General features: G+C 42.2%; 1 protein-coding gene and 1 non-coding gene across 2 annotated transcripts in view; both read right to left on the reverse strand.

Annotated features, from left to right (window-relative positions):
- nos1apa (nitric oxide synthase 1 (neuronal) adaptor protein a) overlaps positions 1–7,573 on the reverse strand; it is a 112,313-nt gene extending 104,740 nt beyond the window's left edge. Inside the window, exons 1-2 of the mRNA XM_076088695.1 lie at positions 7,131–7,573; positions 6,732–6,803 (exon numbers count right to left, since the gene is read on the reverse strand). Coding sequence (XP_075944810.1) covers positions 6,732–6,803; positions 7,131–7,235 — 177 coding nt within the window. The 5' untranslated portion in view covers positions 7,236–7,573. The remainder of the gene's footprint in view (positions 1–6,731; positions 6,804–7,130) is intronic.
- Positions 7,574–14,703: 7,130 nt separating this feature from the next.
- On the reverse strand, positions 14,704–14,775 carry trnah-gug (transfer RNA histidin (anticodon GUG)). The gene has a single exon. It is a non-coding gene; the product is annotated as a tRNA-His (tRNA).
- Between the last annotated feature and the right edge of the window lie 964 nt (positions 14,776–15,739).

Here is a 15,739-nt window from a genome sequence, read left to right on the forward strand (position 1 = left end):
TGAGAGAGAGAGAATGTGATGTCTGAAGGACATTGCGGTTCATGATCAGTGCTGTAAACACATACGCCTCCAGGAACCCCAGCTACCCAAATTCACTGAGTGTCTGAGGATGACCAAATACATGGTAAAAATGCGTCTTAAACATTAGATCTGATTAACAGTTTCTCAACTCCGACATCTGATTGTTAGACGGTGAGCATTTACTAATATCATGGCTGCTTTCGAGTTCAACCACTTTTCAAACCGACTTTGCCTTTCACATCCGCTGGCATGCAAGGTGGCCTCCTGAGGTATCCAATTGTTATGTAAGCCTACTTGTGCCTTTAGCTGGAAGCGATTTCCATCACACATCAAGCAATAAGCAGCAGATTCACGGGGAGGCCAAATAATACGAAGCCCGTTTTAAAAGGAGTGACGGTTCCCTCTTTGACTCGCACTCTCCCAGGCCTGTGAAGGTGCCGTCTCTGAATAGACAGCTGGACCTTATCAACCCATTGACTCTCTGGGAGACAATAAAGCTAGTTAAGCATTAGCCGCTTTTTGAATACACTCGGCTTCTGTGGCGTTTACAGCCTGCCTCTTAAGCGCTTCACTGGCAGCCAGTCGGTACGGGAGAAAGTGGCAACCGTGTAGATAAACGTGATGCTGAGCATGTGCCCGGATAACACATTAACATGAGCTATACGCGACGATCCATCATGCTCAGTTGGTGCACCGATCCAATCGCCTCCGGTGCAGAAAACCTGAATGTTGAGGAGGAGCAGGAGCAAAGGGAGGACGGGTAACGAGCCGTGCATGGGTCATTATTAGATCACTTTTTGACCTTTCAACTGTGACCTTAAGTAAAAAAAAATAAAAAATAAAAAAAAATAAAAATAGCCTCTGAACAATATATCTGAGCTCAGTGCCGAAAAAAGAGAAAAAGGGGCTTGAAGAGCACAAAGAGATGTTTGAAAATGTTCTCCAAAGATATCCATACATATTTATACATTTAAAAAAGAAAAAAAGGAAATTTCTTTTAACCATCTCCAAAACAGCAGGGGAGGTCAAACATCAAATCTGAGGGCATATCCCTCTATCGCCATTTCCTGAGCGCCTCGAGATGAGTTTTATTTGCTGAGAAATGTATTTCCATATTGCGCTGGAGGTGCTGGACGAGCCGGATGCCGGAGACTGCAGGGTTTTCAATAACCATCATCCAAAACTGAAAAATGCGGTAACAATAACCTTTATAGGCTAGCAGATGCTCCTGCTCTCTAGTTTCTACTGGGAGGTGCATTGCAAGACCGTTTTAAAAAAAGACCCATTTTAAAGCTGGATGAGGCCGCAGTGACTGAGCAGAGGATGAATGCAACACACCTGCTGCCAAATGAGAGAAAAAAACCAAGGCCTAGAAACTCAACACTAAACCCAAAACACTAAATCCAAATCTCATTATCATCTAAATTCTTGAATTTGTCAATGAAGACTTCCATCAGTAGCCCACGTCTGCTAAGCAATTTCCTAAGTGAAAACCTGCTTTTTGTTACAAATATTTTGTGTTTAAAAGTCGTAACAGGAAGCTGACATCAAAGATCTGCACAGCACTCACGCGTTACTTTTTTTTTTTTTAGTAACCAGTCCAACAACTTCTGTTTAACAAGCCGGATTAATCTTCCCACACCGCTGGATGGGGGTTGGTGAACGGGATTTAATGTTGGGAATGAATAACCTCTTTTGTTTTCAGTGAAGGGCACCTTCATTCAAAAGTATCATCCACTTAAAAAAATAGCAGAGAGGCACATGAGTCACGGACAGAGAAAAAAAATGATACAAAGTGGGCAATTGAAAAAGCTCTCCAACAGTTTAGTGAGCTTGACGCTCCTCCGAACTGAAGACGCCTCATCTCACAGTTCATAATGTGATTGGGCGGACACAGACGGAAGCAGCAGAGAGCGTTTCCTCTGACCCGACATGACGGTGCCGGTTAGTCCCCGGTGATTCGGCCTCGTCCGTTACTCAGATGTGTTGAACACGGAGCTGCTGTGGCGAGCGAGGACCGTATACAGAGGCATGTACGGAGAACGGCAGCCGAGTTGCCGGTGATCTTGAGGAACCGGGATTGGCTGCGTACCCCGTTTGGTTTTTAGCTACATACAGTATACCGTGGCCATGGATGGGTTTCACATCCATTCTAGGTTCTTCAAAGATGCTTTTCTTTTTCCTGCTGTAACTTGTTTAGTTACCGTGCAGCACATGATCACACCGCAAAAAAAAAAAAAAAAAAAAAAAATGATGAATGAATGAATGTCCATTATTGAAAAAGATCCCTTTATCCCACTAATGTCCTCGCTGTGGTGAACAGTCATGAAGAGGCCTTATGATGACAGAGCTGTGTGCGGATGAAATGCATTGGTCACAAAGTAATGGAATAGAAAAGCGCTGCATTCATCAGCAGCTGAGCGTAGAGAGCTTGGAGGTCTTTCTCAACGCAAGACATCTCTGTAGAGAAGCGCGAGAAGTTCATCCGGGAGGATTCATTGGACGCCTTCTATATCCTGTTTGCGTCCGTCAAACTGCGGCAGGTTAATTGCAGCTGCCCCTGATTAAAAAGGGATATATACGAGACTATTGCCAAAAGTTAGTCACTGGTTCTATATTAAAAAACAAACCTTGTGAGGGCCTATAAATAAATAACGGATGCCGGTATGAATTCCAGACAAAGCCATTAGTCATGATGGGAAATATACCGAGGCGGGTCATAAATAAATACAGCCGCCATTACATTATGAGTGTATATACAATAAATGTTTTTTTTCCGGGCACACAGTAGATAGAGCACAATATGTGACGTCTAACAACCATGTAATCCCTTCACTGAGTCGTCTAGTTTAGCTTTTCACAGGTAATAGTGTCGTCTCACCGCAATTATTACCACATGTTCATGTGAAACTGTATAGATCCGTACAATGCGGGCACAGTTTGGTAACAATTTCATTTTTGTCATGATGAAGAAGCCTCTGTATAAGTACTTCATAACACATGCTGCTGAAACAACAATAAATCGATCAATTAACAAAAAAATGAGGTGCTGAAAATCATGAATTTTATAAAGTACGTACGTGTCATGATAAAGTACGTAATTACGTAGTTTATTGTATGTAGTTCATTGGATTATCCAAAAACAGTATCAGTTAGTTATTTTATCTACGAACCGTTTGAATTTCCAGATGAGTCACCGTGTTCCAGATGTATGTAAATATCTACAACTCATGAAACACGTCGATGCGGGAGACTGAAATCCAGATTAATGAACTTCCACAGCAGTTCGTCGGTGTTAAAAAGAGGCTCGTTAGCTGCCGGGCGGACACACAAAGGTCCTGGTCCACGATGTCCCCCCCCACCCCAACACTCCAGCACCGTCGCTCTGCTCTTTATCCTCAGACACATCTCTAATCTTCTCATCCCATGCTGCTCAATCTTCCTTCAGTCAGTTAACCCAGCAAAGGCAGATTAATGAGAAACGAATCCTTTTAATTCGCTGTAAAGGTCTCCTCTCCTTTTAACCAGATAAGCTGCTACCAGACTCTGCCAGACAATGAGAATACATTGAATTTATGAGGACATCATACAGCGTGTTCATCTCAGTGTTGGACTAAGATGTTCTCTCCATCTGAAGCTCATTCAACCCACAAGAGATGGTTTGTATATCCTTCTATAGTCGAAACCAGAGCAACGGCAGAACTGGAGCTGAAATAATGAGTCCGTCAAACGATTCGTTTGCAGAAAGAAAAACGAATCGACGACTTTGTTCATTAGTTCAACATCAATGTCATTTATCGTGCAGAAACACCACACATCGCCGGCTTCAGCTTCAATAAAGTTTTGCATTTTCAACATTACTCTGACAGACTTCACTATTCGATGATGAAACAACAAACGAGGTTATCAATTACAGAAATAAGCCGGAGTTGCAGCCCGATACAAGAAAACTCTTGAGGAACTAGTAAATAAAAACTTTTTTAGCAATACTTTTTTTCTGCTGCCAGGGGGAGTTTCACAGAGTAAAGCTTAAAATTGTTATTCCATCTGTGATAAACTAGTCAGGGACAAGTAGTCGTTCCAGAACAACATGCAAAACACCAACAGTGTGTGTGTGTGTGTGTGTGTGTGTGTGTGTGTGTGTGTGTGTACATATACGAACTACACCAGATCCTGTAGCGCTGCATGTATATCGTAGGTGGCTGTTTCCTGCTTTGCCATGTCATTAGTTTGTTATCAGCGACTGGCTCAGAGGTGAGTCATGCACACGTGGAACAATGACACCATACATGAACTGGTTACCTGGTAACCAGCATAGCGCTGACTGACTGTGCAGACATAGAAGATTGATAGAAATATAGGAAAAGACAAGACACTTGGGGGTGGGGGTGGGGGGCATAATTTTACCAAACCTTCTTTCAGAAACTCCACAGGGCATCAAAAGTGACATAAAAGTGCAAAGTGGGAACTAGTCGAGTCTGTCTTTGCTTCAATGTCCCTGAAGAACCTTGAGAATGGAAAGCCAAGATGCAGCCAGAAGCGCCGTCAGGGTTGAAATGCCAAAAGTGAAGGCATTTTTAAAAACAAACCCTCTCTGTGGCTACAGCCGCTGACGGGCAAAATGTTTATAGACTAAATGAAGGAACATCTTTTCTGAATCATACAGCTTATACCCATTTCTTGTCGCGACTAATAAGTGAGTTGAGGTGTAGAAAGGCTGTTTAAATCATTCTATTCATCATTGCAGATTTAAAAAAAAAAAAAAAAAAACTGAGTATGTAAATAAAAAAAGCGGTTATGTTTCCCTATGACTAGTCAACAGTGCCATTGTTAATCCTGCTCATTAGAATAAAAGCCTCTGATCTGTTCCCTTACCGTGCTTTGCCAGCAATCACTTCCCAAGCACCTTCTGGAGCTACTTCACAGAAATACAAACATCCAGCAGTTCAGGGTTAAACCCCCAACTCACATAGGACCGCATAGAGGAAGTCTGAAACGGTAATGATTGAATCATGGCGACACCGCAGAGTACTGGAGCGATTTTGACGTCCTTAGTCGTAGTCGTAATGCCACAGAAATGGCTAGTTTTGTGTGTCAAATTCAAGTATTGAAAACAAGTGAAGCCAATGTGGAAGAGGCTTCAACTTGCATTCTTTAAAATGGCTATTTATATTATATAATCACAAGATACCTCAAAGGTGGTTCCTGCTTTCAACGTGTAAAACAGCTACTATTCTTGTCAAACAAGTCAATCAATGTTCATTTGCCGTAACAAGTCTATGCTTGATTTTCCCATAAATCAACACTCAGTTAAGGTTGCATTGGCTTACTTACTACCCAAGTCCAATAAATGCTTTGAGCGCTATACTCCTATCGTCCCATGCTTTCCAGCGTGACCTCTCTTCCTAGAGAGATACCTGTGGTTTCCTTCCATGGTGTTGGGCCAGTGTCAAACCATTTCACACGGGAGGAGCCAAACCACAGCCTGTTTTCCTGCCAACAACAACAGCAGCAGCTGCCATGGCAGCACACTGGGAGGTCCACTTTATAGGAACTGGTCCCTCCTCTGAAAAAAAGGGGCAATAAGAACATTTTGCACCTTATGCTCAACTGTTAACACTCGTGCATCGGAGAGTAGTATAAAACACGTAACAATACGCAGATGCAGACTGCACTCAGACCTGCCACTGGCTTTGTTGCTAATTTACGGTCAGTTCAAAAAAATCTTGTTCTTTAAAATGATTACGCAGTAAAATACAAACAATGCGTGTGCTCGCGTTGCCTGTGTAGCTGTGTGTGCGTGAGGGTTTGAAGGCATCGTCGATTAATCCACAGCACGTCCACCAGCTCATCATCATAATCCTCAAATACCTCTACACCACCACCGGCACCACCTACGTTAGGTTGCTAAACCAACTGCTGCCAAGCTGACAGACACACTGATTAAGATTAAGTCTACTTTCTGGAGCCCAAAAGGCTGTAAATCTTTAGGTTTACACAGCAGAGAGAGAGAGAGAGAGAGAGAGAGATCACACTCCAGTGCATTGCTTCAAAGGGAACTTCACAACAGTGATGGAGCACATGGGGGGACCGAACCACATGGGGGAGACCGAACCTCGTGCCAGACCAGCCAAAGCCCGGGACAGTACAAAGTGTGCAGGTTTTAAATGCCACGGTGCTTTCATAACTAAGCACTCAGACCGTCCATGTCTGAATGATAACGCTGTAGTTGATGCGTACACGCATCTGTTTCACAACACTTTAAGACTCATTTTTTGGTGATTTCTTGTGCCACTCTCCGGGGCTTCAGTGGTGAAGGGGCAACGCATCAATTCATGCACTTAGCATGAGATAATGTATTCCATAATGCAGCTGTCTCTATCAGGGCTAGTGGGCAAAATTGCCCCCCAGAGCAACGCTTACACTTTTACAATTATGGGGTTCTCTTGGAACCAAACCAGAAGCACTTAAGTCATATTTAACCATGCAACTTAATCAGGAGGACAGTAAACCAATTCAAAAAGTTGACTCTTTCCTGATAAAAGTTGCTGTAAAGTCAACCATACATTATGCCGAATACAGCAGTGCACCACGGTTCATTTTGTAACACCCATGTTGTCTTCTACCAAACGTGCAAATTAGGTGATAAGTGAGGATGTCGGGGGAAATTGGCAGATTTCCAGACGGAGTTTGGTCACGGTTCCACTCACCCGAATTCTTCTCATCGCGGCCACGATCTCCACTCGGCTGCTCGGCCGCGTCACATCCAGACTGCCGATGTACTGTTGGTCAGGGAGGTGAAATGTGACAGGTACGAGATGTTAACCAAACAATAGTTGGCATTCACTTGATTTGTTTTTAAACGTTTCCACTTGAGGTAATCTTTGTTTTTAACTCTGCGCAACGTAAACCTCTCTACTAACGTTGGCGTAAAACGAAAGTCAAAGAGTGTAATACCTCCAGAGTAGTAACGTTAACTGTTACAGTGTTGGCTGTTTACGCAGGTTGGCTAACGAGGACGACACGCGAGAAACACAGTGTGTTACGTTACATTTGAGTACAACTTGAACCCATGCATCTTTCTATGCTTCGGTTTCTCGTGAATTCACCTTTGCCTCGAAGTTGATCCCATGCTGGAACGCTTCCTCGTTGTGCAACGGGATCCTCAAATCATGCCCATCATCGACGAGGTTGTACTTGGTTTTTGCAGGCATTTTCAAAGTATTCGCTACTCCACGCTACCGCAAGGAACCAAGAGAACATCCACTGGAGAACGAACCGGGTCGGTTTAACCGGGGAGTAATCCAAGAAAAGAAAAAAAAAACACACACACACAATTTCCAAATCCGGGTTAGTGCGTGTTCTCCATCGCAGCGACCCGTCCCAGCATTGCGACGCTCCAACACCGCTCTCAACAGCGGCCAAGTGACGGCAACTATACTTCCCCCCAGCGCGCGCTCCGGTGCACCGCTGCTAATGTTCACCGTAACAGCTTTAACAAATCACACGCAGGTCGAGAAGAAGCAGCGACGTGCGGGGACAGATGTGTTTCCCGACTTTTTCCTGTGGCGAGTGTGGAAGTTGGTTTGGGTTCTGCGTCCTGCCCCTGGACTCTCTCCCCCCCCCCCCCCCCCCCCCCCTCCCTCCCCGCACAGGGGAGGGCGTGATTGGAGGAGTCCGGGGATCCCACCTGTTTCCATTGGAACAGAGGCGCACCGTGGCTCCTCTGGAGGAGGGGCTCAGAGGCTGGTACCTGCCCCCTCTCTTCCCTCCGACCCTCCACACACACACACACACACACACACACAAGCACACGCAAAATACACGCGCTGGACTGGACGCACGAACACGCACACACTCATGGGAAGAACCTGAATGCCACTCACACAAACAAAGGAGTGGTGTTGCGCCGACTGTAGCCTATATACACATCTCTAGCACCTGTAAGAAAATGTTCAAAGATGCATGGCTGGAAGATGAAGTGGTAATTTCCACCCTATAGGAATTAAACTCTCAATATGGCTTTACAGATGGGTTGTGTTCACAAACCTCGGCCTCTGTATAGAATAGAAAGAGCAAGGGTACCAACTAGTGGCCATATCTTCTAGCACCGAGAGAGAAATTGTGATTTCTTTCTTTCAATTGCTCTGTCTCTGGCAAATACATTTTACAAACTGAATTGTTCAATAAAAAGTTTATATAATGTTTCTGTGAATGACTCGTTACTTGTAACATATGGAAAAGAGTGGATAAAATATGCCACAAAGGCAGAATCTTACCTTTTTAAGGTACTTCAAAGCAGAAATATTGTCTCCCCATTTTGTGATCCAATTATACAAAAAAAAGCTTAATAAAAAAATTTGAGTTCGATTAACTTCTTCTCTTTTTGAATTCAATTTCATATTGTTTCATCATTAGTGAACAACATGCTGCTTTAATAGTCAAACATGCAGGACAAACTGAAAGGACTAAATGTCATTTTGAAAAGCTGTCAGATAAAAATCAAGGACATATATTCAATAAAAGACTTCTATACACATGTTTATGAATGACTCGTGGCGCACGGTCCTCAAGCATGCAGTCACTAACACGGCCACCCAATATCATGCAGTTCATTGTAGCAGTATGCGAGATGAGCCGTGGCCAGACACAGAGATGCACGCACACTCACTTATACTAACACATGCACACACTCTGTCACACACACACACACACACGACTGCTCTCATTAAAAACACAGATTCATAATTGCATCAGTAGGAATCAGAACATATTTAAGACGCTGAACAATGTTACGAAAAAGCATTGTCAGCCTAAACACAATGCAAGACATGGACAATGATAATATGATCCTTCACACTGAGCATCCTCCCACACATTCTGCTCAGGAATATAAAAGCCTCTCCAGTACAAGAGGCGTTCCATAAGGTGATATGTGGTCAGCAGACGCAGTAGTGCTGTCTTCGTGTTTAATGCGGTCGTCATGTTGTACAATGCACAAACCATCTGTGTCACCCTGGGAGTAAAGATGCATGCAGCGCTCCCCTAAAGGCGATCCCGGAAGGGGGGGAAAAGGGGAAGTGGGGCAGCAGTAATTCACATTCTCACCACCTCTTTGGAAATATATAAAGTACTGCTGCTTATGGTGTCCTGAGGGGGTTTTACTGTGGCAGGATGATGATTTACTGGATGTTATGGGGTTCCAAACTGGCATCTGGCTACCAAAATGTTGCCCTTCTGTTTAACGAAAACCTAAACAGCACCGTAATTCATTGAAATGAATTTCCTCATTTAGCAACTGTGTTGATTTTATGAAAGGCGCGTAGATGATACAGCTTTGAACAGAATGATTAGAAGCAATCTCTGAGCTTTGTATGACTAAGCATTGTCAAGCTCATGTTGACGCTGAGGCCCCACAACACGCTGATTATTGCCTCTTTCTTCGAATGTGCAGTACTTCGAAGAATATCTCCATAATGACGGTTGTATCGCAGTATTTTTCTTTAAAAGTCCCCGAGGTCAGGACCACCTTTGCCCTCATGACAGCACAACATCTCGATAGCAGACAAGAACAGCTGCTGTCCCTGCGTGAGGAATTATTGCTGAATACAACCACAGTGTGTACCCCATGTGCTCTTAAGGCTCTTTTAAAAGGATAGAGAGCAACCTAATCCCCGACAGGACTTCAAATACATGCTGATCTGTTGATTAGGGCTTTTGGCTTTCGAGGCATATGCTCCCTACATGAAGTAGCGTTTGGAGATCAGTGCACAAAAAAACATCACAGTTCCACTTAAAAGCCAAAAGGCAACATGATCCCACAGCAACACAGCAAAATATAACTCCTATACCGGAGACTCTTTCCACAGAGAACGGACACAATGGGTGAGCACATAAGAGCACACTCACAAAAGACCTCGGCCTGCTGGTGTGTCATGGAGTCCAGGGAGGACTTTATTTCTACACGATGCCAGTAATCACAAGACATGTTTTACATGTTACAGGCTTTAGACAAGTCAGATGTAATGATGCGTTTGCCCTCAGGGGAGGCTTTTGGTAAAATGCTATTTGCTTGAGGTGACCTGTGTTAGACCATTGGACATTGGTGACCTGTTTATGGTGTACTGTGCCTCTGGCCCAATGCATGCTGGGATAGGCTCCAGAACAAATTGTTTAGAAAATGAATGGATGGCTGCAGTTTTAATGCTTACGTTCACCGGTGTCAAATTTAGGCCTAAGTATTAATTGGTATCATTCAAAGTAGATTTTTTTTTTAATCTTACCAAGTATTCTGATGGCATCTGCTTTTGTTTTTGACAAGAAAGAATAATACTGCTAGCCAAAGTAATCCAACGTAAACAATGCAAGCTTTAAAAGTCAATTATAGGAATGTTTTATGAGGATATAAATGCTATAAACCCATTTGTTAGGCCTCGAGAAATCCGACAGTTGGGTTTGCTGGGAAACAATGTAAACATGAACCCAGGAAAGAGAATCAACATTTTCACTTTGTTTCGGGTGGCTGACCTGAGCTCTGCTACGATCACTACCTACTGTAGATATCACATTTATAACCAAGAGTGACTTTGTGAGGCCTCGCAGACTTGTGCTAAAGCTAGCACAGGATGTCTGTGGACAGACAATCCCAACGGACGCTCAATAGATCACCCGGTGTGGAGCAGATATCCTCGTCGATTCTGTGTCATCACTGATGGCTGTGGAGTCGAGCAACTGTCATTTTCACACATACGAAATGTAGTGCATTGCATTGAGGGATATTGTTTTGGGGCACTGTATATAGAGGATACACACACAGAATTCAGACACAGAATGGAGGATAGTAAACGCAGAGCGCTGTACAGTAAAAAGGGAGTTATTTATGAGACTCTTTTTACACTAATCTGGCTACGTCTGAAATTCTTTTCCTCTATCCACACTAAGCTGCTACTTTTCACATCTAAAAACTGAACTTTTCAAAAGGAATTCGCCCTCTTGAGTGGATTAATCCGAACACGTTGGCCTCATGTTTCAGTGTGAAACGAAGCATTCGTTTTCTTTCTTGGTGCCAACTCCAGTCAGCGCTGGGTCAGTGTGTCAGCAGGAGCCCTGGAGCTCAGATCCTCTCTCTCTCTCTCTCGCATCTATCTCAGCCTATAGCAACAGCAAGTGCACACATATGCACACATCAATGCACACACACACACACACACACACACTCACACACAGAGCCCTTACACATCTTGAGGGCCTCTTAAGCTGAATTAATAATGGTGATTTCAAAGAATGTGGGGCAACGCGAGGAGTAGATCCACTTATCCTGGGAGAGTTTCAGTGAAGAAGACAGACAAAGAGGGAACAAATGATGACAACAATACATTTCTACGTAATTGTGCTCGGAGCTGTTTTTACAACATGAGATATTAACGGAACTGGGAAATTGCAGCTCACTCGGGGGGGGGTAGATTACTACGGATGTAATCTGCTTCTGACACACAAAGCAAAGATTTATGGAGCCCACCGAATCTGTGATCCACGTACATGCAAGGCTCTTACAACCCAGCGTTAATTAACGAATGTGCCCGCACCTCTGTCGAATGGCTCTTTGTTGTGTTCGTCGACGCAACAAATGGAAAGCTGAGTTAAACGGGGCATTTATTTGAATGCCTTCCTTTGGATGGCTTCAATTTTTTGGGGAAAAGAAGATCCCTACATAGAGATGTTTGGTTAAATTAGGCTTGCAATGATATTATAACAAAATGTATAGAAAATGAATGAAGGTTAGTATCATAAGAAAAACTCACTTTTCAGCCAAACAGTTTCACCAATTTTGAAAATTCAGACAACACTTCCACTGAAGGAAATTCAAAAATGCAGATGCTGCACAAATGGACCAAAAGTGTGTCAACTGCTAAGCCTACAGCCTGCATGCTAGCGGCTCTGTGAGGCCGTATATACATTGGCACTGCGGTGCTTTTGAGCTAAATGTTCACAATAACAAGGCTCATTTCTAGCAGGTAACGTTTACTAGAGTCATCATCCTCTTAGTTTAGCATGTTGGCACGCTGACGTTTCCTAATTAGCAGTAAACACAAAGTACAGCTGAGAGGGCTGACATTAGTTTTTGTGGGAATTTGGTAATAAACAAAAAAACAAGTTATACGATAGATGGAACTGCTTATTACTTTTTCATCCTGAGGTGGAAATGAATGTCTCTTATATATCATGACAAAATAGTTGTTGAGACATTTCACTTCAAACCACACATGTGATCCTCATGGTGGCACTAGATAAAAAGTCATGGAATGCACAAAATATTCTAGGAATAGATTCAATATGTTGGGATATTTCAATCTGGAGAAGAAGTCAATATGCCCATAATATTGAACAACCTGCTTAGCTTAGCAGTTCAGAAACAGCAGCAGTTAAAATATGACACAGTTCACTGTGTGGTTGGACAGTGCACAAACCATAATATGAGGAAGTCTGCAACCAGTTCAGTGAAAGTCAAATAATGTCTATTGAACTCCCTCATCAAAGGTTATATGGCCTTAGTGTGGAAACGAGCTGTGTGCACTTCATTACACTGGGATTTGTTCCTACTCCAGTTATTTCATTTAATTGATCTTTACAAGCCTTCAGAGGTGAAAGTATGCAGTATTTATTATGAGTCAAACAGTTTCATAAGCCTCGAGCATGGACAAAATATATCAGGAAGTGAACGCAACTCTGTCTGCTTTCTGCACCTTGACCGTTAACGATAATAAAACATATCGCACGTCAACATGTTTACGTCGTGACTCTCTGTTGCCGGTTGACGCAGTAGAGTCGAGCAGTGAAAACAGATGTAAGGGTGCCACCATGTGGACACATTGTTAAGTGCAGAACACAACTTCTCTCACCAAAATAATCTATTGGTGTGAATTTTCTTTGCAAATTCACACAAGATCTAGAAATATATACATGTATATATACTGTAAATAAATTCAGTTTCCTTGAACAGCATGAGGCGAGACTGCACACTGTTGGTCACATATCTGTGTTATTTGAATAAATTCACTCAATTTCATAATTTAACCCCTAACTCTGAGTATTGCACATTATGCATTACTTTATTTAGACCAGAAAACACAATTTAAGTAGGACTGATGACCTATATATCTTCTCATATGAAGTCTTATCATTTTACCTATACATGCCGTATGGTTATTTAATACAAAATATTTATTTGCACATTAGAAACAGATGAAAGTGGCCACATATAGGCCTTTAATTGATCACATTCAGAGAACAAAGTCAAGAGTACAAAACAACACTATGAGCTGCTGCTTCTTTGTGGGCGAGTTCCTTGGAGCGCTCCGTGTTGTGTGACTGTACAAATGGTGCCACTTCGTTGCTTGGCAGCCAGAGAGGACTCTTTTATGAATGAGCAAATGAATCTGTATTCAGCCAGCTTCTCCTGGAGACTGAGGTCCAATAGGTTTCTTCTTCTTCCTGAGCCGTTTCACACTCTCTCATATAGTCTATACCGAGCACATTGTGTGCTTCGCCCTTAACGGGCCCATGAAACTGTCGCCACAAATCACAGCAATGCTCTCCTGTTGTGAGCCTATTTGACTCAGTCCGGTGTCTAACACGCTGCAGTAAACCTATCAAGGGGCAAGAGGTGTGATTCATTTTCAGTAATGGCCCAGAGGAAAAGTCTCTACAGGTGCAACGAGATGTCTGCACACACACACACACACACACACACACACACACACACACACACACACACACACACATAGTGATCAATTGAGACACATGCACAATAACAGCACACAACACTGAAACTTGTTGCTGTTGTTTTCCGTTCTTGCGTATTCAGTCGGACAAACAAGTGGAAAACTAGAAATTATTGCAATTTTACGTATTCTAGCTAGCTTTAGACCAACACCCTGTGTCGGCAATTACAAAGCCTTTTTTTTTTTTTTTAAGTAAACTGAAGACTCTAAGGGCCTTGGGAATTACTCTCTTGTTTCCATTTCCTGGTAAAAAAGAATTGTTTGTCTTTTAATATATCTTAAAATACTTTATACTATATATTCATGATCATTTTGTTCTCTGTGTTGAGCTGCTTTGAAATCTGTAGACGTTTGACGCAGCTTTTTTAAAATCAACTGCTATCGTCACATGACGCTCTGTGCAGACACCTCTGTGACTGTGATGTCATGCTGCAGCTGCAGCCTGTATGCACTGTGATTGACTTGTAATACTGCAGGCCTCAGTGGTGGGGAAATGATTCAAATCTATTACTAGCAGTACTGCAATTTACATTTAGAACTTTTGTATTCATTTTAACAACAAAAAAAGGTACAAATAGTTTGCAGAATAGGACCTTTCATATTTTCTTATGTAGTAGGTGGTCCACATGCTGCTAAATGTATACTTCCAAATGTATTGCTGGGTAGCAAATGCACTAAATAAAGTGCAATAAAACATACACTATTTCCCCAATATAAAAATGCCCATTATCTGTAAGTGATGGCAAGTTGTTTTATAAGCATTATAATGTTTGGATTTCAACTTGTCTATTTTTCTCTGCTGTTCCATTGATACTTTTTTGTACATTATAAGAACAACAGCTCTGTAAAGGAGATGTTGTTGTTTTAAGAGCTTCAGGAGAAGTCACGGATCACAAAACTGTGCCGTGACCCGGATTCGAACCGGGGTTGCTGCGGCCACAACGCAGAGTACTAACCACTATACGATCACGGCGAGCTAGTTAGGTATCTGTTGGTGCGCGGTGGACAGCTTAACACACTCAGGCTGTGGTGAAAGAAGACAATTTAAAGCGGTAACTGTTGTTTCCTTTTTTTCCATGTTATGTTAAGCGATAATTACTCATTGGACATAAACGTAATTATCCCATCTGAGCGTCCAGGTGAGCGTTCTGTTCGTTGGAGGATATTTTATAGTTCAGCATGAACATGTGAAGGGAGTTTAAATTACTAATGATTTGGCTAATAATCTTATCATTATGGTAGTGGCAACCTAAGGGAAGTAACAAACAACAGCCTAAAGAACTTAAGGATAATGTTGTGTTTGCAAGTTAAATCATAAAAAATATAAAAATATGCATGTCGCTAAAACATTTTTTAAATAGTTACAGCCAATGAACAATTATTTCGTCATCAGTGTTATCATGCAGCGTTGATTGAAGTTACACTGGGTGGTAAAAGTGTGACAATATATTTAGATTTGTGATGATAATAAATGATAACTGATGCTATGATATATTATGATTTCACACCAAAGCGAGTACCAGTAACTTTTTGTTGAACATGATTTAGCCCACAACTGAATAACTGTCTGTTCTTCAGTGGTTGAGTGGAACCCGCTTCAAATTAACGACATTCAAATAAAATAATGTCTCCTGCACTGTACACAATTCACCTCTCATATATTCTGATGCATTAAAATATCGTAGTCAGTCTATGGACAAGAACAAACAAATGGAATAAACCAGACAGCAAGCAAAGTGTTTGCCAGCTTCATTGTACTGTAATAGACTACTATTTAACAGCAATTAATATTATCAAGATACAAAGTATACAGAACGTTAAGTCAATTTGAAAATCTTTTAAGAAACAAACAAATTTGAACAATCTGAGTTCCGTCTTTTTCCCCGGCTATTTTCCGAGCTATTAGCAATTGCTGTTTGGGTGTACAGACACCTGTC

This window comes from Anarhichas minor, unplaced genomic scaffold, assembly GCF_050575085.1.
Source record: "Anarhichas minor isolate MPS153535 unplaced genomic scaffold, ASM5057508v1 ptg000010l, whole genome shotgun sequence".
Taxonomy (NCBI): domain Eukaryota; kingdom Metazoa; phylum Chordata; class Actinopteri; order Perciformes; family Anarhichadidae; genus Anarhichas; species Anarhichas minor.